At 40.6% G+C, this 25,327-nt stretch overlaps 1 protein-coding gene across 1 annotated transcript in view; it reads right to left on the reverse strand.

Moving 5' to 3' along the window:
- Window positions 1-25,327, reverse strand: part of ST8SIA6 (ST8 alpha-N-acetyl-neuraminide alpha-2,8-sialyltransferase 6) — a 40,651-nt gene that overhangs the window by 13,322 nt on the left and 2,002 nt on the right. Inside the window, exons 3-4 of the mRNA XM_067292507.1 lie at window positions 17,358-17,456; window positions 10,365-10,451 (exon numbers count right to left, since the gene is read on the reverse strand). Of these exons, the coding sequence (XP_067148608.1) occupies window positions 10,365-10,451; window positions 17,358-17,456 (186 nt within the window). The remainder of the gene's footprint in view (window positions 1-10,364; window positions 10,452-17,357; window positions 17,457-25,327) is intronic.

Genomic DNA, 25,327 nt, shown 5'->3' on the forward strand with positions numbered 1-25,327 from the left:
TGAACCGCTCCTGACTAGAGTCCACTTGTTCTTCTTCTTGATAACTTTTTGCTTAAGCAACTCTTTTCAACCTTAATGATATGCTGCAGCTACAGAAGTAAGCGAATTCAAAGATCTCTATCAGGACCCTGCTCCGAGGACATTAACAGTCCTGCCTGTCCCTGCCAACCTCCCTGGGGCCTCCCCCACCCTACCCAGCTGCAGCCCCCATTCAACCTAGTGCAGGGCCGTCAGTCGCTGCCCCGCGATGCAGCAGCAGTGCCTGGCTCCAACTCTGCCACGACCCTGACACTGCCTGGCCATGGGGCCCCCCACGACCCCTACCCTGGCTCCAACCACCCAGCCCGGCCTCAGCCCATCCCTGTCCCTGCGGCGTGCCTGATGCCCAAGGCTGGGGCTGCCCTGACGCCCTGCTCCCTGGCAGGCGGCGGGGCGGCGGCTGCCAGCCAGGTCACTGCATGGGGATCCCAGCTCCTTGCCCCTTAGGGAGCAGCTGGCCATTGCTGCCCCCTGACAATCACATACAGACTAGGAATCACAAAAATCATAATTCTGAAATCCTTGACTTTTTTTTTTTAAGCCAAACCAAGCAGGCCTAAATATTGTCTGTAACAATTTCAGGACATGAAGAGTAGAAAGGAATAGCCCCAGAATATTCTTGCCCAGTTTTCATAAAACAGAAGTGTCTGATGGCTACCAGAATCTGAAAAAGCAAACTGATGATAGATAACATTAATTAATACAGATGATGCATTCTTTCTTTTTATTACTCATCCCACAGGAATGAGTGCTTCAGTAAAAGCAGAAACAGTCTGAAGAAAAACAGATATCAGAATTCATAGAAAAGTAATAATTTTAATTAATATTATGGATCTGCTGAGGCAGTAAAACAAAGACAAGCTAATTCAGAAATGCAGTGAGAACAAGGAAATACATATTGATTAATGATGTATATTCTTATGTTATCTAATAACATATGTGCTAAAGGTTTAGCCATACCAATAGCAACCTCTTACTTGCATCAAAACATGACACAGAATTCCTTGATGCCCAAGCATCAATGTACAAAGCTCTAGCTGCAATGTGTATAACCTGCAGACCGCAAAACCCACTGGAAAAATATTCAGCAACCTGCTCATACAAGCTGTGACACAAGATACCTCTACAACTGACAGCAAGTGATGAGAAATGGGTAGAGACTGGGCAGTTCCAATAATTATTTCCACAACCATCATCTCTAGTGTTAATCACATATGTGGTCTCCATCATGAGACAATGACACCCGAAAGAGCACATGCTCCATAAGCCTGAGACATGTACTGTAAAAATTGATTCTTTCAACAAGTATGATATGTAAAGTGTTGCAAAGCCAAGACAGTATTTTAATTTGTGCATTATGCCATCTGGGAAGAGAGAAACCGGTAAAAGCTACAATACAAAACACTCACCAAGCAGATGGTGAGATAAGGGACAAGGGTCAGAATCATAACAGCACCAAACAGTACTACCTTAAAGTCAAACTCTGAATTTCCTTTGGAAGGATGGAAAGTGACCCATGCTGTCTGTGGAGTTCTGACCAGGAGAAAATGTTGAGATATGGGGCAGCTCTTGGAAGATGGGATGTGGCTACACAGGCTGAGCATCCAGCTCAGATATGTATAAGAACATTGAAATATTTTATGCTGAGAAGGTTTAAGTTCCAATTATTAATAGAGCTGCTAGACATCTGGGTTGCTCTAGAACAAAGCATGTTTAAGATCCAGCCACACCATTAAAAGTCCAGTGTGAAGGAAGGTGGAGTCAAAAGACCAAATATTTGGAGGACCCAAGGTTTGGCAAATACCTTCTTTAGACTGCAGGTCGGCACAGCCAATTTCTTATCTGGGGAGGCATGCCTTCCTGCAGCATTTCTCCTGAAAGCAGCTGGAAGTGGATTGAGACTTCAGAGCTCTTTTTGAACTCTAGGAATAACATCAACCACAGATATTTCTTGTACCAAGACAAGCAAAAGGGAGCTGACTGCATTATCTGGAAGTTTCCCTTGTAACAAATAAGGAATAAAATCAGCATATATAACAAGGCTATTCCATTTGGACTGGTAATATATACTTCATAAAACTGAATGAGTACAGTCATGATAATCCTAATCAGTAACAGATAGTCATTGTTGACTGGAGAATGTATTTTGTTGACCAGCAGAGGCTTTTGCTGAATTTCTTCCTTCTTGGAATAACTACCATGGCCCCAGTTCTCTACTGAGACCAACTGGGATGGAACTCAGAGCCCATATAGCATCCAGATAATCCCTTCAGGTTTGCAGATGCTGAGAGCTTAAGAAAATCCTGTTTTCTCAAGCAGGTTATCCAAACATTGAGACAACCAAAAGGAATAATGATGTTTTCAGATTTTGGACTAATTGTATAGATTGACCCTTGGGCAATAATACAGAACTGCTGCCTTGACTGTACCTGTTTTCAAAACCCTTTGCATGATGCAAAACCTTTATATGAAAAATCTATACTATTCAGTTTAGTGGAAGTCAGATGTGTAAGTATCTGCAGGATCTAAACATGCTCATGGAGTTTCTTTGGAGTTTCTGTAGTAGCCTTGTAGCCATGAAGCTCAGCCTGAACTATTATATCCCTCCTAGCAGTAAAGTTAATCAGCTCATCTTGGTTCTGCACCAGTATAGATACATGCCTTTCAGTTGGTTCAGAGCTTGGGCACAGCCTGCTCATGTCTACGGACAAGACACAGTGTACACACATCCTGAGGAGAGTGCAGACTTCTCAGCATCTTCCTTCCAACAACTGAATGTGAACCAGCTGTAGAGTTAAAGCAGTCAGCGGTTAGCCAAGGGCTAACAGAGTTCCTTGGCTGATCCGAAAGCCAGCATAGTTCTTATCCCAAGTGGGATGTGAATAATCTATAATATTTAATAGGGGCGAAATTTGTCTTTATGCAAAGAGCTGCTGCAGAGTTTAAAGATTCCTGACTCCTCCACATTATTGATACAGGCAGCAAAAGGACCTTTGCTTTATCCTCCTGCAGTAAGCAGGATAGTTTTCATTCAGATTACCTTCTTTCATTAAAGAAGATGCTTAGCTAAAGTTGTTTTGTTCTATAACTTTTTAGTATTTTATTCAGATAAATACTTGGTGTGAAAAGGCACTTGCTTCTGCACCAAAATTTTACACAGCCTCATACTTTGTGCAATTTACTACTGGAACTTTGTCTGTTCCAGTCTAGAATTGGATCACTGGGCCAACACAGTTAACCTGGTCCTCAAGGGGCTGCATTTTCTGCATTTATTTATTTTCTAAATATCTCATAATTTTAAATGAAAGACCAGTTGCCTTGTTTATTTTAAAAGGCTGCTTTTAACAGAACAGATACTTTTAAAAAAATCATAAAGATAATACAAAATACAAGATAATACAAAACCAGATGGGGACCAGAGCCAGCAGAATCTGACCTAACTCTGTGAACCTAATAGGACTGCTTTTGTGCAGACTACACTTCAGTGTGTGACAGAAGTGTGTGGAGCTGGGGCCAGAGGGCATTTTTCATTGCTGAGGACAGAAGTGTGAGATATTTCCCTATGAATAGACATTGGACTAAATTGAGGTGGGAGGACAGGTAAAGTGGATAGGGACAGATGCTGCAGAAGTACTACAATATGCAAAATTGTTCTAAAGAGTAGATGTTCAAATGTCCTCTAAGGCCACTGGGGAAGGGCAAGAAGAAATCATTTTAGTTTGCACTAAAGAAAGTTTGGGTCCAATATTAAGAAGCACACTGAAACAGGTTGCCTAGGGAAGCTGCAGAATGTCATTGACTGGAGATTTTTATTAGACATTTAGCCAAACATCTTTCAGGAATGGCCTAGATACATTTGAGACTGAGAAAGATGGACTTCACAGAGAGTCCAGAGACCAGATAGTCTTGAGATCCCTTCTATCTCTGTATTTTGACAAACTACAAATTCTCTTCAGTTCACCTTTTATAAAGGTCTGTAGTAAGCAACAAACAAATGAATGTTTGTTTGCAGAAGCACATCATATTCCTGTTATAAAGCATTTGCATGTTATCCACACCAGCAGTGCTTGCACAGTCAGACCCCTTTGTAGATCTTTAGTTACTGAACAGTGAATTGAAACACAATATAAAATAGGTAACCAAACACGAAGTAAGAATAGCAAATATTCAAAACTGTAACTATTGTAAGCAGTTTAAGTGACAGTCATATGCTTAGTGTGTCTGACAATATGGTTTGTAATATCATTTGAATAAAAGGCAAAGTATTCCAAGTGACAAATGTCTGGCTTACTAATGACCAGAGAAAGACTATGTTTGTCTAATAATTTGTTTTAATAGTTCCCCTAGCTTGGGTAAGCCTTCAGATCATGTGAGCTATTTGTACTGCACATGTGAAGACAAAGATTTTGAAGTTACATATTATCATAGAGACTATCGTGACAGTTCAGAGAACGACCCATGAAAAAGTCCACTACATAACAGCAAAATTTAAAGGGTGCAACTACACATAGTAAGACTACTCTTAATTTATGTCCACTCCTGTAATGTTTTTCAGTGAGCAAGGAATTACCTTATTGTACGGCACTGGAGCTCTAGACAATGTTATTTGTTTCTCCAGGCTTTTTGTCAAGCCCAGTCGATACTAGGAAATCAGTGCTTTCTAGTAGTGCCATACTATGACAGATTCCAAACTTTGAGAAAAGAGTGCTTAAATCTCATGTCTGAAACAGCATCTGTTGAAGAATCTGTGCTATGCTGACAGCCCTTGAACAGTCCATAAATGAAGAAACATCATAAATAGCTAAGACAATCAAAATCAACAAGGTTGAATCTGAAATGAGGCTGAATATGTAAATTTTATTACACTTTTTTCAAACCACATAAAGTCTACCATGAAAACATAACTAGCTCAATCTGATCCCATTTACTTTCCCATTATAGGAATTTTCCAACTTTTAGGAAAATATAAAGTCTGCAAGCAATTAAAAGATTCATCTGTTTCTTCAAACTATCACCAATCACACTCTCTCCACCCAGCCCGTTTCTCTTCTGAAAAAGTATGTCTTCGAACATATACTTCTGATTTTACATATGATCTATTAAACATGCAGCAAATGTACTCTGAAACCATAATGTAATCTCAGTTCTGTGTATTTCTTTGTATGCTGAAATGGAAGATTTCAGAGAATACAGTGGAATTATTGATCTGTTTAGTGTTAGGAAAGCTATTGATTATGTGCTGGTGTGAGCTTACGTAAGCATAAGTTGAGCTTGCAGGGTATTTCATTTATGTTTCAGCTGTGTTTTATTGAAATACGTAGACGTGTTAAGCACTATTGTTATATATGTTAGAGTATAATATACTTCAAATTAATCCCTTCAAGGAGGAATAGGATTTTATAATCTGTAAGAATGTTTAGCGCACATTCTTCAGAAGAAGTAATAAAGTGGGAAAAGGTAATAGTGGTCAGGTGGAACAAAAAGCAGGAGGAGAAATGATAGGACTATGAAAATAGGTTGATCTCTTAACTATTCTTTCCCAGACCTCAGTTTTTTTTTGGGGGGGGTTGTTTTTTTTTTGTTTGTTTTTAAGTATTAATATTAAAAAAAAATAAAAAGGTGTAACATTAGCATTTTTAAAAGTGTATTTTACATCTAGGTATTTCCTTTTCCCTTCATTACCAGATGCAGATAAGGTTTCTCAGGAATGGTATTCCCATAGGGAGGGAGCCCAGTATCCACAGCTCACCCAGGGCTATCACAGTACCATACCACTCCTGCAGAAGTGCTGTATCTCTACGCCAGGCTCCAAGCTCAGCAAGAGAGCCCAGGAAGACAGTGCCCAGAGGCTTTTCTGAACCACCATTCTCCACAGCTCTCCCCCAGCCATTTTGAGGGCTGTTTTAACTATTTGCTAGCTTCCAGCAGAAACAAGAGTTGCAGCTATTTGGAAAAACCGCAGATTTGCCACCGCAGGTCTATAGCCCAAATGAGAATAAATCAAACTTAAAAGTCTGTAAAGCAGAGATGTGGAGGTGTAAAAAACAATTACAGCTTGCATCCAGCTGGGCTCTAATTTGTTGCACTAATGAAACATCTCTTTTAAGTTGAAAACCTTTGATGAATGCTAATATAATAATTAAGATTCATGTTACCTAGGGAACCTGAGACTCTACCAACTGCAGCTAGAAGAGTCTTTGCAGAGAAATCTATCCAACATTTTTTTTCTAGAGCTTTAAGAATGATGCTTCAAGGTAGCTGCGGGTTTATTTCACCTCCCTTTCCAAGTTTGCACCAATCCTCTCTTATATCCAAGAAATCTGAGGACTTGCTTTGTCCAAAACAAGTTGTAAATCTGTAAAGGGAGGCAGAATTCAGATGAGCTTTGAAACAAAGGGGTAATGTGGAAATGCTACACTGGTGTAGAGTTGTAAAGAACATAAAAAAAAGAATAAAAGAAGCAAAGCTGAATTTTGTAAAGAAAAGGTCTGAATAGAACATACTTAAATTGTTCTATATACATTGATAGCACTAAATGTTGGAAAAGACTTTCCCTAAATCACTCTTACTAGGACTGCATTTGTCCCAGTGAACTTACAGCACTGCTAGATCTTCTGCTATACTTATACCACTCTGCTAGTGTCTGCTGTGAAGTCAGATAAGCCCTAAGGAACAGCTGACAAACATTTATGCAAGGCACTCTGAATCTTCACTAGACTGCAAGAGCAATGAACCAAGTGCTTGCACAGGCTCCTCCAAGGGCAATCTGAATCTGGCAGCACTAATGCCAGCATTATAGACACTAAAGAAGTGAAGGTACAGAAGACTGGTTCCCTGGCAGAGGCAGGACAAAAATCCATCACAAAAAAGTGACTGTGGATATGGGAGGTATTAAAGAGGGCATCATGGCTTGTACTTGCCTTATGACTCTTCTTGATTTTGAGAAATGCATGGGTGAATACCAGGTAGCTGTCAAGAACCACTGACCACTGCTAGATAGCGCTGTAGCCTAGTCGTGTGAGCAGGCACAGTGGAGCAGCTTTAGATAAAGACATTTGGAAAGGGCAAAGGGCAACTCTGACAGCAGACGGACACAGTTTGCATGGCTTCATGGCAAAGCTGAGCTAGGTAGTGGAGGGTCACCCTGGAATCGCACATTCTGCTTTTTGTGCATTGGGACCACTACAGTTTGTGTCAACCAGGGTTGTCAGCTGTAACCCTTTCGCCAAATAAAAGGATATGGTTTAGAGGTGCAATGCTGGAAAGAAATACTTGTCCTTGTATCTGGCCTGGATCTCCTGGGAGTTAGACTTATAGGGAGAAGAGATGTGTACTCATCGGCACACAGTTCTGTCTTCTGGAACATATGAGTTATGGAGCACAGATTCATTTACTCCACTACCAGTATGATAATAGTGAACAGCAAAAGCCACAAAGGAAAACACAAGAAAGCTTCTTTGAGAAATTCACTATCCCTGGGGAATCTTATTTTGAACCTTATTAATTAGAGGTTAGTTTATGCCCTGAGGCATAAGACATTAAATCCCTTATAAATATGCATGTCTCACTGTTCTTCAGAACTTCAGGGTTACACAGAGATGTCATAGAATTGACACCATGCCTGAGAAGCATTTAAATGTTCACTCCATTTAACAGATGGGCAAACAAGGAAAGAAGACAACCAGCTTCTCTGCAGTCTAGTCAGCAGGCAGACTTGTGGTGACAGAGGCAGATTCTAGCTCTCCTCCTGATGGTGGCTAGCTGTATTACCTAATTCTGCTGCACAGCTTCTCTGAGGTTAATTTCCTCCTCTGCAAAATGGGTATGTTTTGCTATCTACTTAATGAGATTTTTAGAACTGAATAATATTTTTATTACACAATTATTATGCATTACTGATGCTAGACAAAATTAGAAAAAAGGAAAGAGGTACTGCCAGAGGATTAATTGGTTGAAGGAAAGGGAAAAAGAGAGAATGAAAGATAGGGCAGTACCAGAGACAGGGAGACAAGAAGGAACTGTGCATGGGGAGTGGGAACTTCTAAGCAGATGAGGAAGAGAAAGGGTTACCTCTCTTCATCATATTTCTAGAAGCTCTGCTCCCCACAAAGCTTTGTCAATGCATCATTCCTAAGCTGCAGTGTCCTTGCAGAGCTAGTTCCAGGCTCTTGTGCTTGAAGTCTGATAAAAAAATCTGAGAGTACAGTGAGCGTGAAGTGTATGAAGGTTTAGTTAGTAAATTTTATACTGAATTTCTTTTTCTCTTGCTTCCCCCCCCCTTTTTTTTTAAAGCCTCTGTTGACCAACTGCTAAGAGACTGTAAGCCTTGAAAGTCTCCAGTGTGGTCTGGGAGCAAGGATATCTGTAAAATGTTAACATCTTGTTTCTGGAAAGTAACAGAGAGGAGAACAGTTTGAGAGGAAGGAAAAACAAAGGAAAGACTTATGCAAATACATACACCTTTTATGCGACAATCATCTGCAAGACCTTCAACCAAAGTACAGGTCCTCAATCACATCAGCAGAATTTTTGGATGATATCAAAGCAGGTCAACTTTCATAGAAACAGAAGAATTTACAGCCCTGCCCTCAGAACTGCAATTGCAGCATGGGTTGGCACATATATGAATTAGTTGTACAGTTGTACTCTGGTTAGTTTTGATGCTAAATGCATTGAAACCAAAACAGCAGAGACCTTGAATGTTGAAGAATTAACCAAGCTTGTCCAGTGCTGAATCATGAGTTACAAAAGATCTGTTGTGCCTGGTAGTTGAGCTAAATTAAAGCTAGCAAACTCACTCCCTCCTTGCAGTATATGTACAGCCCACATTTTCTAGAAGGCTTAGTGCATCCCAGTTTGCACCTTTGAATATTTCCAGTCTGATTGTTGGTGGTATAACCTATCTAGAGCGCTTATCACCCATACTCCTTGCCAGAAGGCAAAAAGACAGCAAGAGGAAGAGTGAGCATGTTGTACTTAAAAGATTGAGAGTCTTGTATGAGGGTTTAGATCGAAGGTGTCATGTTAGATTCCCATAGGCCTGGACAATGACCCAGAGGAAGGGAGACTGGAAGTAATAAATGAGGAAGAAGCCAAGCTGGAACAGCAAGTGGTAACTCTGACACTGTCTCATACACCTAGCACATCAGAAGTGCCAAATTGCTGGTAAGTGGTGGCTGGCCCATTCAGAACAGAGGTTAAAAAAAGATTGGAAAACAAAAATCTTAACTGTAGCTGGGCAAACAGCAGATGAGAGCAGCTTTACCTCCTATCAACTCTGTGCACACACACACACACCAACCAACAACCCTATCTATCCTGAAACAGAATGGTCTGCTTCTACAGCTCTGTATCATATTCTGATACCTCTGTGCATAGCTAAAGCCAGAAAGCCAGCCAGAGTTTATTGAAAGTTTCTCAGACCTTAACGCTATGCATTATACTGCCTCAGCTTTGGGAAACACCATTGGTCAGTTATGATACACAGCACACAGCAATTTACTTTGCACATAAAGATCACTCCCCCCCATTATTTCTGCTAATAGTATCACACTGCGCATGTGGATATTAAGTTTTCAAAGCTAGTTAATTCCAAAGAGTTGGAAGGTAGGTCAGTTTATTTATTTTTAATGATCTTGACAGAATCTTTAATTCTGTTCCATGTAACAATGTAATTCAAGAGAGTGTTTCCCCCTGGAGAAACTAGGGTTGGCACCATGAAGCTGTTCTCTAAACCCAGCATGACGCACTTCCAAATGAGCGGAAGCTTTACAGGGATCACAGTCCCTACTCCGCACATACTTATGTGCCATCTTGAACATACGTGCAATCTTGACAGGGATAGGTGTAATCACATGCTTATTTGCGCAGGGGTCATGACATGCATAGCTGAGCCTAATGGGTGCTTTAGGCACTTCTGTAACAGAAACAATAGCCTTGGGGTAAGAAATATACCATTTCATTACAAAGTCTCTTATCAGAGTGCCAATTTGGACAAATAAAAGCACACTACTAGTTGTCTTTAATACTGTATGTTTTGTTTTGAAAGTATTTTTAATCCATTCTAGCAAGTTAGTTAACTATTCATTACAGTGGAGATAGGTGAAGTTACTTCATTTGCGTAGTTTTTATTTTGCTCAGTTTGCACAGTTCAATGCAAATAAACAAGAAGAACCCCAACATCAAAAGAATAAGAGAAATGCATAGCTACGTATGCAGTCTGAAAGCAATACAAAAGTATCTTTTCAATAGGTAAGATCTCAATTTATTGCTTGTTACACAAACCTGGGCTAAACAGCTTTTCTAAAAGAGACAATTAAGACTACCTGAATTTTGTGCACTCTTCCGGTCTCTTTATCCAGGTGCAGTTTTGCAGTTTTGTGACTATGTGAAGAAAATAATCTTCTGAATATCTAAAAAAAGGCAACAACATCAAATGTTAGAGTATGCACATAGATATTTAGAAACAGTCTCTAAAACATTCAAATGATGCATGTATTAAGTAACATGCATGCTGCATATTTAATAGATTGCTTTCAGAACTCCACGACCCATTTCATTTCTATAATTTGTAACAGTACTATCCTCATTTAATTAGCTTGACCTATTAAACATGCTTTTTTCATAGTGATGTCCTAATGAACTCTTCTTTTTAGAAACTTCCAAAAGTATGCCGGTTTCAAACTTAGCTATCAGACTATAACTATCCTGAAGTTATTGGACCCTTCAGAAATTATTTCCAGTGCAGAAGTCCAAAATAATACAAAACACCTTTGTCTTGTACTTGGCATTTTAAACTTCAATAGTGTTTTGAGATACGACTCTTGCAAGCCAAGATGAAACATTACACTTTTTCAGCCTTTTCTTTCATCTACTTTATAAACTCCCCAAAGCTCAGTTCAACCATCTAAGACATAGATCAATATTTACAGACCTAAGTTTTTCCTGCAAATTTTCTCTTAAATAAAACAACCAATCTGTTTTATATCAAACAGGACTAAGCGCCACTGGGGTACCTGTAACCGAAGAGCTTTTTGCTCCTTTTAAACCCTTTCAAGAGATTTAAATTTATCCACATGTGAAATATTGAAGAACCTGTAAGCCAAAAGATTGGTGAAATTTCTTCCTTTATAGGTTCTATGCTAATACCTCTCCTATTTATGCTTTATCAACTTTTTAAAAACAACGACTCTGACTTACAAGGAGGATTGGGGGGAAGACAACATGATGTGGATATCATATGACTACAAATTCTGTGGCACTAACATCTCCAAAAAAATATTTACCTTGTGTTATTTTAGCAAAAAGGGCTTAGTGTTGGCCCAAAGCTAAATGACCACCAGTTTATTTAAGCTGGAACTTAGAAGTGTGTTTTTGAACAGCCTTCCAAAAAGAGCTGGGAAGCCAAAAAACCTCACTTGTTTTTAATTGGAGTGTGAGAATTGATAAAAAGGAATATAAAAAGTTTGTGGTAGCTTGCAATAGCAAAGCACTCAACAACCCAAAAGGTTCCTTCTACCTCCCTGTACATTTGGTACTGAGAAAAATCAAAGCGTCATTCATAACACTAGATCTAAGGCCTCATGAGAAACCACAGGCACTCACTGTCAAAAAATGTGAGGAGTTTCTTATCTACAAGAGAAGCTTCTTAACATAAAACAGAAGTAGTATACCTGTACCTAGAGTAAAAACACCCACTACAATGCAAGAATATTGCTGCCTTTCTGCCGCTGTCTACTGAATGAGTTGCTCAAAGGTTTCTAAGAGCCCACCAGCTTTCCCCAAACAAAGCATCCCTTAGGAGCCATTACAATACAGAGCAACAGCTGTGCTTGCCCTTTACATGAAGTTTTGTCCATCTTGTGACTTACGAAGCTGCATGGATTGTCACAACTCATCTTGGCCAGAGGCTGGCACAGAGCCCAAAGTGGCAAAGCTGTCTCAGCAGGGTGTCCTGCAGGACAGGGGCTCCTGACTGCTGTAGCTCCTGACTCCTGCGGCTCCCACAGCATGGCAAGGCAGCCACCACATCTGCCCGCACAGGTTTTAAGGCTTCCGTTGAATTCAGTTCCATGAAATGATCTCTTAACATAGACAATATTCCCATAAATCAATTTTTAAGACTCAAAATAAAGCTCTGGGACTTGCTGCAGCTGGGTTTACAGCCCAGAAAGCTTTGTTTTATGCTCCGAAAGCCTATTTTGGCATTTCCTGCTTTAAAGGACCCTCAGGGACTTGTTCCTCCAACAGAATCAGTCCAGGACGGCAATCAGGATTTCATTCCTTGGCTCTGTGGTAACCTAGACAGTCCTCTTTGCTCAGGAGAGCAAACTTTGGCCTCTTCAGGGACCTACTTGGAGGAATCCCATGGGTTACAGCCCTAGAAGGAAGGGGTGTTCAAGAGAGCTGGTTAATATTCAATCATCACCTCCTCCAGGCTCAAGAGCGGTGCATCCCTATGAGTAGGAAGTCAAGCAAAGGAGGTAGGAGACCTGCATGGATGAGCAAGGAGCTCCTGGCAAAACTCAACCAGAAGAAGGAAGTATACAGAAAGTGGAAAGGGAGACAGGCCACTTGGGAGGAATATAGGAACATTGTCAGAGTGTGCAGGGATGTGACGAGGAAGGCTAAGGCCCATTTGGAATTAAATCTGGCGAGAGATGTCAAGGACAGCAAGAAGGGCTTCTTCAAATACATCAGTAGGAAGAGGAAGACTAGGGAAAATGTGGGCCCTTTGCTGAACGGGGTGGGTGCCCTGGTGACGAAGGATGCAGAGAAGGCAGAGTTACTGAATGCCTTCTTTGCTTCAGTCTTTACTGCTCAGGCCAGCCCTCAGGAACCCCAGACCCTGGAGGCAAGAGAGAAAGTCTGGAGAAAGGAAGACTTTCCCTTGGTGGAGGAGGAGTGGGTTAGAGATCATTTAAGCAAACTTGACACCCACAAATCCATGGGCCCTGATGGGATGCACCCACGAGTGCTGAGGGAGCTGGCAGATGTCATTGCTAAGCCACTCTCCATCATCTTTGAAAGGTCATGGAGAACAGGAGAGGTGCCTGAGGACTGGAAAAAAGCCAGTGTCACCCCAGTCTTCAAAAAGGGCAAGGAGGAGGACCCAGGGAACTAAAGGCCAGTCAGCCTCACCTGCATCCCTGGAAAGGTGATGGAGCAGCTCATCCTGGAGGCCATCTCCAAGCACGTGGAGGAAAAGAAGGTGATCAGGAGTAGTCAGCATGGCTTCACCAAGGGGAAATCATGCCTAACCAATCTGATAGCCTTCTATGATGGAAGGACTGGCTGGGTAGATGAGGGGAGAGCAGTGGATGTTGTCTCCCTTGACTTCAGCAAGGCTTTTGACACTGTCTCCCATAACATCCTCATAGACAAGCTCAGGAAGTGTGGGCTAGATGAGTGGACAGTGAGGTGGATTGAGAACTGGCTGAATGGCAGAGCTCAGAGGGTTGTCATCAGCGGCGCAGAGTCTAGTTGGAGGCCTGTAGCTAGCGGTGTCCCCCAGGGGTCAGTACTGGGTCCAGTCTTGTTCAACTTCTTCATCAATGACCTGGATGAAGGCACAGAGTGCACCCTCAGCAAGTTTGCTGATGATACAAAACTGGGAGGAGTGGCCGATACACCAGGGGGCTGTGCTGCCATTCAGAGAGACCTGGACAGGCCGGAGAGGTGGGCGGAGAGGAACCTCATGAAGTTCAACAAAGGCAAGTGCAGGGTCCTGCACCTAGGGAGGAATAACCCCATGCACCAGTACAGGTTGGGGGTTGACCTGCTGGAAAGCAGCTCTGCGGAGAAGGACCTGGGAGTGCTGGTGGACACCAAGTTAAGCATGAGGCAGCAATGTGCCCCTGTGGCCAAGAAGGCCAATGGTCTCCTGGGGTGCATCAGGAAGAGTGTTGCCAGCAGGTCGAGGGAGGTGATTCTCCCCCTCTACTCAGCCCTGGTGAGGCCACATCTGGAGTACTGCGTCCAGTTCTGGGCTCCCCAGTACAAGAGGGATGTGGCACTACTGGAGCAAGTCCAGCAAAGGGCTACAAAGAGGATTAGGGGACTGGAGCATCTCTCTTATGAGGAAAGGCTGAGAGAGCTGGGCCTGTTTAGCTTGGAGAAGAGAAGACTGAGGGGGAATCTTATCAATGCGTACAAATATCTGAAGGGAGAGTGTAGAGAGGATGGGGCCAGACTCTTTTCAGTGGTGCCCAGTGACAGGAGAAGAGGCAACGGGCACAAACTGAAACACAGGCAGTTCCATCTGAACATGAGGAAAAACTCTTTCACTGTGAGGGTGGCAGAGCACTGGAACAGGTTGCCCAGAGAGGTTGTGGAGTCTCCTTCTCTGGAGATATTCAAAACACGCCTGGATGCAACCCTGTGCAATATGCTCTAGGTGACCCTGCTTGAGCAGGGGGATTGGACTAGATGATCTCCAGAGGTCCCTTCCAACCTCAGCGATTCTGTGAAATTCTGTGAAACTCTTCTCCTTTGTTTCGTTTTAGAGAGCTGGGACAATATGTATTATTTCCATGGAAATCCAAGTTTACAGTACATAGTCACTGCTACAAAAAGGGATTTTATTATTAAGATAAAAAAAGCTCAGGTAAATTGAACTATAACAATGTGTGGACAAGACAATAATTACACTGCTGAGAACAGTGAATAAAACATGTTCTGTCCTGTTTTCATCCATCAACTGCATACAAACTATTATAATGACTTGCTGTCCTAGGAAACTCGCTTATATTGTATGAGCCTAGCTGGCAAAAAATGCCTTGAAGGTTTTTTGCCAATGATATTTGTCAGGTACATAGTAGCCTTCTGCACTAACTGGAATGGCTAAGATGAAATTATCATGCACAGTCGAGGCACTGACACAGTACAAGCATCTTTAAGTTTTAGCAGGTATCTAAAGGACAACAGCAAGGACAGTGGTGTTGAGATAGAGACAGTAGGTGAAGTGTCAGAACAGAGATGGATGCCATCCCAGTGGTCAATTTCTGAACCTAAACATCGGGGGGGGGGGGGGAAGAGCTGTTTGAATTAGGAGGAAAACTGAGAAGCAGGAGTGAGAAAGGGAGATCTTCCTACTTGGCAGAAAATTTATAAGAAACAAACAAATGCTCCCCCAAAAAGCAACAGAAGGAAATGCAAGAGAAGGGAAGGATCCCTCATGCCTTTGGACATTTTAATACTGCCAAAACAACTTGCAGTTTTTAAAGCCCTAAGGAGTGTGTGCAAGGCTCACTCCTGAATAAAAATGGAAGCCTTCCAGCACAGCTCAGCATTTCAGGCACTTAATCACCACCAGCACATACCTGTTATAATAATACTTCACACTTGCATAGCATTTTTTACTATTAAATCATCTGACAAGCTTTAAACTAGTTAATTTTTTTGGTCTCCACCAGCTTAGGAGGCCAGAAAGTCCAGAATTTCCCCAAAAGTCTTCTGCAACTGCAATATAAAGTATTTATATACCATGCCTGTGGGTAACATGTTCCAAAAAAACACACATACACACAACACAAAAAACACAAAACAAAAAGATCCTGTCCCAGTGGCTTCTCTCAGGGAAGGGCAGAGAGTTGCAATACTCACAGAGCAAAGCAATACCCTACTCTATGTTCCAAATGGCAATTTCTCTTCCTAGCTGCCCAGTTCACTTCTGCTTCATTTACTGGAGCACCTTCTCCCCCCCTCCTTTTTTTTTTTTTTTTTTTAAGCCAAAGGGTAGAAGTCTGACACTTTCTCAAAATCTCCTACATTCTCAGCCCCAAAACATTCTAGATGTGAAAAGTGAGCCTGCATTCCGGCAGCCTGTACTACTTTGTAAAACACAGGATGAATAATAGCTTTTGTATTGCCATAACCAGGTTTTAGAGGCCATGCACTGGTCAGTTGTCCTTGTCTCAGTGTTAAACTCTCAATATTTCAGTTAACTGTATTCTTTAACCTCTGTTTGCCAATCTCTACTTCAGCTCTCACTAGTGCTACAGTAGCGTAGCAGTTTTCACCCTTCAAAAGGGAAAAAACTTTTAAGATAGTGCTGTTGATGAGATATGGGGGGAAGGAAAGAAATTCTAAAAAAAGAAAAAAGAGAGAGAAAAGAATGCAATAATACAGCTAATAAGAAGTAAAGTAGAGTGAAGTTAGGGGGGGATGAAGGACAGAAGGGGAAAAAGAAAGAAATCTGGTATTAAAAGAATTGGAGAGGCAGCTGGGAAAAAAGCTCCATAAGAAAAGTTAAAAAGTATAAAGTGGGAAAAGGAGGAAAACATTTATGTGTTTTAAAGAACTGAAAGAATAAAGACAACAGAATACTGGGAATATAGTGACTTAAAAAAAAATAGGTGAAAGATTTTAAAATGCAATACAAAGGTGGGGAGAGAGCAGAAAAGACAGGGAGAGTTTTAAAATCATGACTTAATGCTGGCTTTGGGTTATTTCTCCAGTCCTTTGATTGGGGGGGGGGGAAGAAAACAAAGAAACCCCCACACAGCTATTTTCGGTGGAGGTTTTGTTTCTCATTCCATTTCTCTTCTCTTTACAAATAAAAAAAAAAAGTGTATATAACCTAATTTTAAAGACACCATGGAATGTACTTAACTTTAAGTTAGCATTCAGTCCGAGTGGGAAGCCTGTCTTATTTAGAGTTTCCTCTATTAGTGCACCCATATGCACCAGGAGGTATTATACGTAAAAAGCAAGGGACTGCTTCTCCTGCTTCCACATTAGGAAGCAGCAAGGAATTTGAGCAGGATTGATACCAAAGATTTTGTTTCATGATAGGAAAGACAAATTGAAAGCTGAAATGGATTTTGGACGTTTTTTCCAAGATGTATCAATGACTGATTAATTAATTTCCCATGGACTAGTTATTCTTATGAGTGCAATTAATTAGTAAATTTTTATACTAGTAAATTTTTATACTTATTCCAGTGTAAATGCTGAAATGAGTCTATTAATTATAGTTGCTCACAGCAGGAGTGTTCACCAATCAGGAAAGAGACACTCAAGAATGAAATTATACCTCACATTCTGTTTTACCTCTTTTTAAAGATCTTGTAAGAAAGGCTGTTAAATGGGAATGAGAAATCTTGTTGACTCGCATTGTGAGGAGAAAAAAAAAAGAATCCAACCTAGAACAAACCTAATATATGAAAGAAAAGATACAAGCAAAAACTGGTTGAACAATTTCAGTTTCCTGTTGTATAGTTCCATATCAGTACCAGTGAGAATTATGTGCAAAAGGAGGACAATCTTTTAGTCTTCTATTTAAAATAAACAAAGCAGAAAGCAAAGCAAACACCTACCTTTTTTTCTTGATAGATGACAACAAAATATTGTCCTGAATTGCCTTGCATTTTGAAGCCTGTTCAAACTGGTAAATTCCATATTTATTAGTAGTTGTTCTGTTTAAAAAAAAAAAAAAAAAAGGGGGGGGGGGAAGGCAACAAACTTTAAAAGAGAGAACATTCTGACAACGCTGCTGCATTTAATTTTCTATGACAATGAGATTAATAACTGTTGGTTTTAGCTGAAAACATTACCAAGGAAATCTTAGTCACTTCTATTGTGAAGCTCTGGTGAAAAGGGGAGTTTGCTGCTAGCAACTGTAACATATTTGACTCTTTAAATAATCCCATTTCACACTATGAATTACATTGATTACAATGTAAAGCAGAAGTGTAATTTAAAAAATTAAATGGGAAGCCTCTTGAACATTACGTTTTGAAGATACTTAAAATATTTATCATTAGAGTATTTTAGCAGATATGATTTTCTAAAGTTTTTGATGAAATGCAATATTCAGAGCCAATCTAAAAATGTACAGGAAATATGAAAAACAGCAGGTGAAGTGGAACTTTATTCTTGAACCTTAGTTCAAGCAAAACATGGGAGGGAGTATTAAGCTCAAGTCACTAAGCTAGTGACTTGAGCTTAAAGACCCCTTCCCTTGTTTATTCTTTATTTACACAGTGAGAATAAATATTTGAAAAGGGAACCAAGGCAAGTGCCAGACAATGATCTTTAATTCCTGTTGTCTTATTTTCACCAAACTCCTGTGTGGTGCTCTTGCTCTAGCAGTCCTGGTAGAAGATGGAGCTGTAAATTAGTAAATAACTGAGATACCAAGGTCTTATTCCATTTGCTACTTATGGACCCTGAAGCCTATCTACCCAAACCAGAATTAGAGATGTAGAAGACAGACACTCATTCCTGGGTGTGAACTGCAGCAGTGAGCAGCCCCCGTGCTGTTCTCAGAAGGGCACGGAAGCCAAGCCAGCTCTGCACAGAGGCACTCCTGCTCTAAAGACTAAGGGTCTTAATGCTTTGTATATGATGCAAAAGTACCTACTTTGCTCCTGCATTGGCGTTACCATTCCTTTTACTAACAAGGACCAAAATTACATTGGCTTCACTTCCTAAAACATTGAGACCACTTTTCAAGAAGATTTCTAACATGCTGATTCTGCAGCTCTTATTTGGGCAAGATGCCATTTCCAGTCATAAATAATTCAAATGGGAAGAAGTCTGATCAAAGAAGAAAGTACCAAAATAAACTAGCATTTATTTTGCTCTAAACTGACTGGCATTTTTATAGCTATGATAGGGGAAGAAAAAGAATAAAGGGCCTTTCCCTCTCTTTTTATCGCCCATAAATTTCCTGCAGAAATGGGCCCTCCACAGGAGCAGTTCACCCAGGCAGTGGGCTGTGAAGGAGAGACCAGCTCTCCCCCTCTTTCCACCACCAGGAAGTTCTCCCCTGCACACACCCAGTGCCCCTGAGCAAGCATAGGTACACTGCTGTCTGCAGACCCCTTGCTGAGGGCAATGATAAGGTGACACAACATAAGCCTTGGTTCTTTCAGTTTGCAGTGACTTTAACAGATAGTAACAGCTGGCACCATGTGCCAAGAGCTCCACTGCTGATTTTGGATACAGCTTCTTACCTAACTCTTTTCCAGCAGGACAGAAGGCTCTCCAAGCACACAGTTCAAGGGATCAAATGCACAGCTTGGTAGATCTTACATTTTAAGGGGCAGCAAATATTCTGTCTACAAAGTTTAAACACACAGGTTTACTGTAGCTTGGTCTGAACAGTTCCGCATACACCGAAGTACCAGCTGGGACCCTTCTTTTCATAAAAGGGGCCAGTACCTGCTCCCAAACAAATCCAGTTAGTACTGACTCATGTTTCCCCTCTCTGCTTCTTTAACTCAGTAAGCTGAAAAGGATCCTTCTTCTGCAGCTGCAGCTTAAAGCAGGCAAAGTGGCTACAAGCTAAGCTTAGCTGTATAAACATTACCTTAAAAATAAAAAAAAAAAAAAAAAAAAAAAGAGAGAGAGACACACACACAGACAGAACGAACTATCAATATCATAAGCCAAGTGCATGTTACTGCTGCAAATGGTCTTTCATTACGACTAAAAATCAAGACACTGGGTGCCTGTCTGAGGTCTACTCAAAGTGACCCGAGCACTTCTGAACCCCAGCTGGCCAGGGGAGGATTTCTGCAACACAAGCAGCTGGCCAGGAAGAGCAAGTTGGGAGTCAGCTTTCAGGTTTGAGCAGATCTCTGCTAGATGCATTCGCAGGCATCACCTGAGAACTAACATGCTTTCACAAGGAGGATTCAGCTCTATGCAGAGAAACAACATAAGGTTTGCTTAGCTTCCTATTAATTTATGTCCTGACATCAGTGGAGGCAGTGAATAAAGTTCTCTCAACCAAATAAGCTTTATTCAAGAGACCTTTAGCCTTTTTAAATTCACAGAACTGAAACTAAATTGAAAGAAACTATTTTGTTTTTAATACATAATTGTTTTTTATCCACATAATTCCATTTCAAGACTTGATAAATTCAAAAAGGAAGAAGTTGGATAAAAAAAGAATGAGCAAAATAAATCCCAGTTCAGTTTTGTCATTAAATCCTGACTGTCACTTTTATAGCCATCAAAAGGGGAAAAACAGGAATAAGGAGTCTTTTTTCCCCTTTCCATGACTCATATAGATTGTTTGAAATGACAAAAATGTGGGGAAAAAACAGACATGATTCTTAATCCAAATTCTTTCTCAGTATAATAGAAACTCACAGTCAATCACCAAAACATTTCTTCTGTGGTTTTTTTATGTGAAATTTACTCAAAGCTCTTTATGTGGTACAAAAAGATACACAGATAACAATTTATTTGCAAGACATGCAAAACAATGACTTATTTTAGTAAAGGTTGAATTTCTCAATTTCCTTTGGCCCAGTCAAAGCAGCCTCTGCTTCATATGAGTGGAAGATTTCTGCATTCAAATAAAAAAGGGTGTGCAATGGGCATGTTGGGCTTCTGCTGCATTATTTCTTGCAGAGTTGTGCACACATCCAACTTGGATAGATTTCTGACCACTTAGAACAGTCACGGTAGGCAACATTTAGCACTAAATGAATTTATCTGGCCTAGCAGATGACAGACTTTGCTCAATATTTAGAATTGCACTAAACGAATGTTTCCAGTAAAACCAGATAACATGCCTAACTATACATGTATCAGGCTACATCCACCTAATCTTGCAAACTTAAGCTAGACGAGAACTTCAAGTTTGAGTTCAAACCAACAAGATATGACATGATTTCCACTTCATGAAACATGGCCATTGTTCCACGATCCCTTTAAAGTTGTAGATGCTCAAAGACATTCTTACTGGCCAAAATCTAAAAGAGTTTTTATCATGTACAAACAGCTAGAGGACCACATCCTAACTATGGTAATTTGAGGAACTAACAGCACCATCTGTACTTTAACTAACAGATCCATATTAGATAAAAATCACATGCCCCGTTTATCAGCATTCTGTTAGTCTATGTCTTGCCCACAAGATGACAGACAACAACAGCTCCTTAAACAGTAAAATCTTTAAGACATGGATTGCACACACTTCTGTGCAGTTCTACAGACTATGGACAAAGCTGAAGTCCTGAGGGAGTCTATGGCCACAAATATAACAAACTTAAGAAAAGAAAGAAAGTTGCCCACAGCGAATCTATCCTATAAGAATAAGCCTGTACTTACAACTCAAGAAATATCTGTCTTCCCTCAGGAGGATGGTTAGAAGGAATGAAAGAAAAGCAGAAATAGGGAGAAACCTAGTCTCATCCTGTTCGTAATCACGCTCTAGTGACTGGGCCGGAGAGGCAGGTTACTCCAAGACGCCCCATGCAGAAACTAAGTGTAAAGTCCTTTGCCCAAATTTTCTTTTTCTGCACCTGCAGCATTCAAGCCAGAGGCTATAGAGAGCCTTGATCCAGGGAATAACCAAGGCTAAATGGATAGTTAACAAGGAAGCATGGAGGAGCAGTGGAACGGGGAGGGTCAGAAAAAGGAAGCTCTTTAAAAGCAGCAAACCCAAACTAAAAAAAGTGATCTGAGTAGGAAAAAGGATGAATGTAAAAGAGATGAAAAAGTGATGGTTGGTAGGGAAAAAAATAGATGGAAAAAGGAAATACAGTACAGTGAATTATACTGCAACAAAGATATGTCCAGAACTGAAAGTGGGACTTTCCACTTTCTGGAAGGACTCCCACAAAAACAGCTGAAAACAACTGAAAGAACATGGGGCAAGATTTTCAGAAGAGCTCAGAACTGAACTGCTTAGCAGCTCTGAAAGCAACAAGAATTTTACCCCTAATTTCAAATGGAATTAAGCCCACACTTAACATTATCAGAAAATCCCACTCATCGCCTTTATCCACTCCCTGCCCAGCAAAACTAGTTGTTCCATTTTTTTCTGCATCTTCTTATTTTTTTCCTCCCTGAAGCAGCACAAAACCTCTGAACTCTGGTCCAGCTGAGCATCTCCAGTTAGACAGGATAACTTCTGCATGCTAAACTTCATTCACATTTATATCTTTCTACCAGATTTGGCACTGAACACCACTATCCAGATTGTGAATACCTTCTGCCTTAACTTCTCTGTTGGAGACACTCATTTGTATTTGAATTTCATACTGTATTAGTTGAATACTAGAGTTATTAAAAACCTGTAATCCATACTTCCCTAGGAAGAGTGATCTTAACTGCTACCTTTGACACCAATTTAAATGAATCAGATAAGAATATATTGATGTTTTCAAGGTTCCCAAGACTTTGGCTAATAAGTCAATATACAAGCTAAATGCTTGGTGAAATGGGCTATAAAATGGTTTTAATCAAACAATAGGAGCAAGAACTTGTCTTGTAACATTTTCACAGTAACTGTGAAAGAGACAAATCCTACTACCCTTGTTCAAGTTTCCATGGAAGTTTTGCTTATCCAAGGAATGCTAAATTAGGTGTTCAAAATGCAGCTTGTTTCAAAATTATTTGGTAGTCCTTCTGGTATATTCAAAGTTATACATAACATCAGATAGTATGGATTTATAAATCCATACATCAGGTGACATATAATATGGCAAGCAATATTCCAAGTCTTATGGTGGGTAAAGTGAAAAGAATATAATAAGGTACTTGCACTGAAATGATCTTAGAGTAGTAGCCATAGGTAGAATGACAGAGCAGTTTCACTCGCACCAAGTAAACAGAAAGAGGCTGGGAAACCTTTCACTACTGTCAGAACATAAATGTGTCCTGGCAACAGCTTTCAACTGAACACCTATTCATTTAGACATAACTAATACATGAGGCATGTGCTAGAAACACGCTCCTAGAATGCATCTGCACGCATCACTGGGGAATGAAGGGAAAAGATACTAAGACAGCAGTAAAATTAGTGAAGTGGCCACCAGTGCTGACTAATCTAAACTGTAGTAAATTATTTGTGCAATATACTAAGCTACTGTTCATAATCTTGGTAATAGCCTATCTCTTCTGCCTGCCAGAATACAATGTTTTGACATTAGGCAGAATGTACAGGTCTCTGTAGCACAGTTAATTAAGTATAGTTGTTTATTCCTTAGGCCTACATAAAGATCTGCTGCTGAGAGAGAAATTGGAGAAACCAAAACTGTGAAACATTGTATTAATTTAACCTGTTTACTCATAGTTCCTCGATCACTTCCTCCCACTGTTCAATTATCCCAACAATTTCTAGGCTGTGCTTGTCTTGAATCAGTGAAGACAGAATAAGTTAGGAAACTAGTAAGCGGAGGTCTTAAATTGATGGCACAAACAGAATGACAGAATAGTGGTGGTCAGTTCTTCAGGGAACTGCTGCCTTGTTATTACTTGTATAACTCTGCACTTACAGTGTAAATAAATTGTCTTGAGAAAGCTATTTTCACCTTCCTGGTAGGAGTTCATTTTATTCACCTGCCATGCATTCCTGGGCAGTACAAAAGGAGCCAAAATTTCTGCCGAGGCTTAACATAGCGCACTCTGGGCCTCACGACAGGAAAAACTACCTAAATACTCTTCTTACTGCCACTGTCCTCTAATGAGCACCAGCAGCACTGAGCCCTCTGTTCTGCTATTAATGCTGTGATTACACAAACACATATGCTGGCACAAACACAGGTGGGGAGGGAGGACCAAGTGTCTTCAGGTGGCGTAAGGACAGGACTACTCTTTCAGCTGCATTGTTGTCTTATGCCAGTTTAAACTGTACTTGCAGTTACAGCTTAAAAAAACCAAGAGTACTGTATGACACATGGAGATGAGGATTTGACAGAAAACAATGGTATCGCAGTATAAATGATGCTGGTCAGATGAATAAGTTAAGTGAATACTAGAGAAATCTTACTAACAACAGTCTTGTTGTCAGCAAGAAACCTTACTAATAGACATATTACACTGAAATAAACCCAAGACAAAAAACTGGAAGTCATACTAAAGAGGCAGCCATATTGTTTGTGATTTCTAAAATTTAACATGGAAAAGCACTAAGAAATGTCCTGTAATGAACAAACTGCATCTTCAAGGTTATTGACTAAAACACAGGTCTTCAGAGAACTTTAGGTGCCTAGTCACCACCTAATTATAGCTGTGCATAATAGCTGCCTAAATATCTATGACAGTCTGAACCAATCTCCTACCTACATAAGTTTCATCCTTTTAAAAGAATTACTCAAAGTAAAAGAACAGATTAGCCTTTAATATTGAGGCAACAGAATAACAGGACCTTAAAGAGCTGTATTACAGATAAGCATCCAACAGCCCAGGAAAACACGGTAAAAGGAAAGATTAGCTTGTGAGTCTGAAGATTGTCTAGGCTACTAATTCTGACTGGAGTTCAAGAAGAGAAGCGCATATGGCAAGAAACTGCGGGGGGGGGGGGGGTTGATTTTCCCCCCCCCCTCCCTTTCCTGGATCCTCCCACCAAAGCCAGTGGGAAAAATCTTGGCTTGCCAGAGAAACATGTCAAACTGATGAAGAGGTCTTAAAGTCTAACTTAACACCTGTGCACACATTCTTGCCCTTATGCAGGAAGGGACACTGCTGTCAGCAACACAGCCGTGCTAGTCAAATGCTCAGGGTACATCAGGAGAACAACGCTTCAGGAAGCCTGCACCACTAGACTGTTCCTAATTTTATTCATCAACATACTAACATAGCTGGATCTGATTCATAAATTCACTAACACCTATACAACCTATTCCAACTAAGGCCTGTCCTTTTGCTATACTTATGGATAATGCAGCAAAATCCCAATGAAAACCAGAATCTACTTCCTATTGCTCAGATCATCTGTCTCCATCACTGAGGGATTGGTCTGAGCCTCCTGAATTGGTCCAAATGCTCTCTGGATCAAATCCTCCCAGCATGGCCCTCAGCCAGGCTCAGTCCAGCTGCTGTCTGGATCAAATCCCTCCAGCATGGCTCCCTGCCCAGTCCAGCTGCTCTCTGGATTAAGTTGCAGCTCCTGGTCAATCCAGCAGCTCTCTTTCCTTCCTCATATGCCAAACATGCACCATAAACTCCCATCAGGCCAGCTTACTGAGCATAGTCACTCAGGTGAGAAAGACAACATCTCCTCTTGGATTCAGCCAACAAACCACCTCTCCAAAGTTTAGGTTATAGGAGCTGGAGTGAAATTAAACCTTTTTTGATGAATAATTTACTTGTTACACTTCTGCAGTCACTTAGTCACTAACAATTTCAGGTTGAGGAAAAATAGTTCCAAATTGGTGCCAAAATCCTCAAAGTAGTTGAACCAAAAACACGTATCTGAAATTTCATGCTCACTTGCCTTAGAGAGATTAAAGACTGACCCATACATGCCATGGATTTTCAAACCTCTTCAGTATGTCTTGTTTCCTCTTTCTTTGCTCCAGTTGTAACTGTGCTAATAGCAGAT

This window comes from Apteryx mantelli, chromosome 2, assembly GCF_036417845.1.
Source record: "Apteryx mantelli isolate bAptMan1 chromosome 2, bAptMan1.hap1, whole genome shotgun sequence".
Taxonomy (NCBI): Eukaryota; Metazoa; Chordata; class Aves; order Apterygiformes; family Apterygidae; genus Apteryx; species Apteryx mantelli.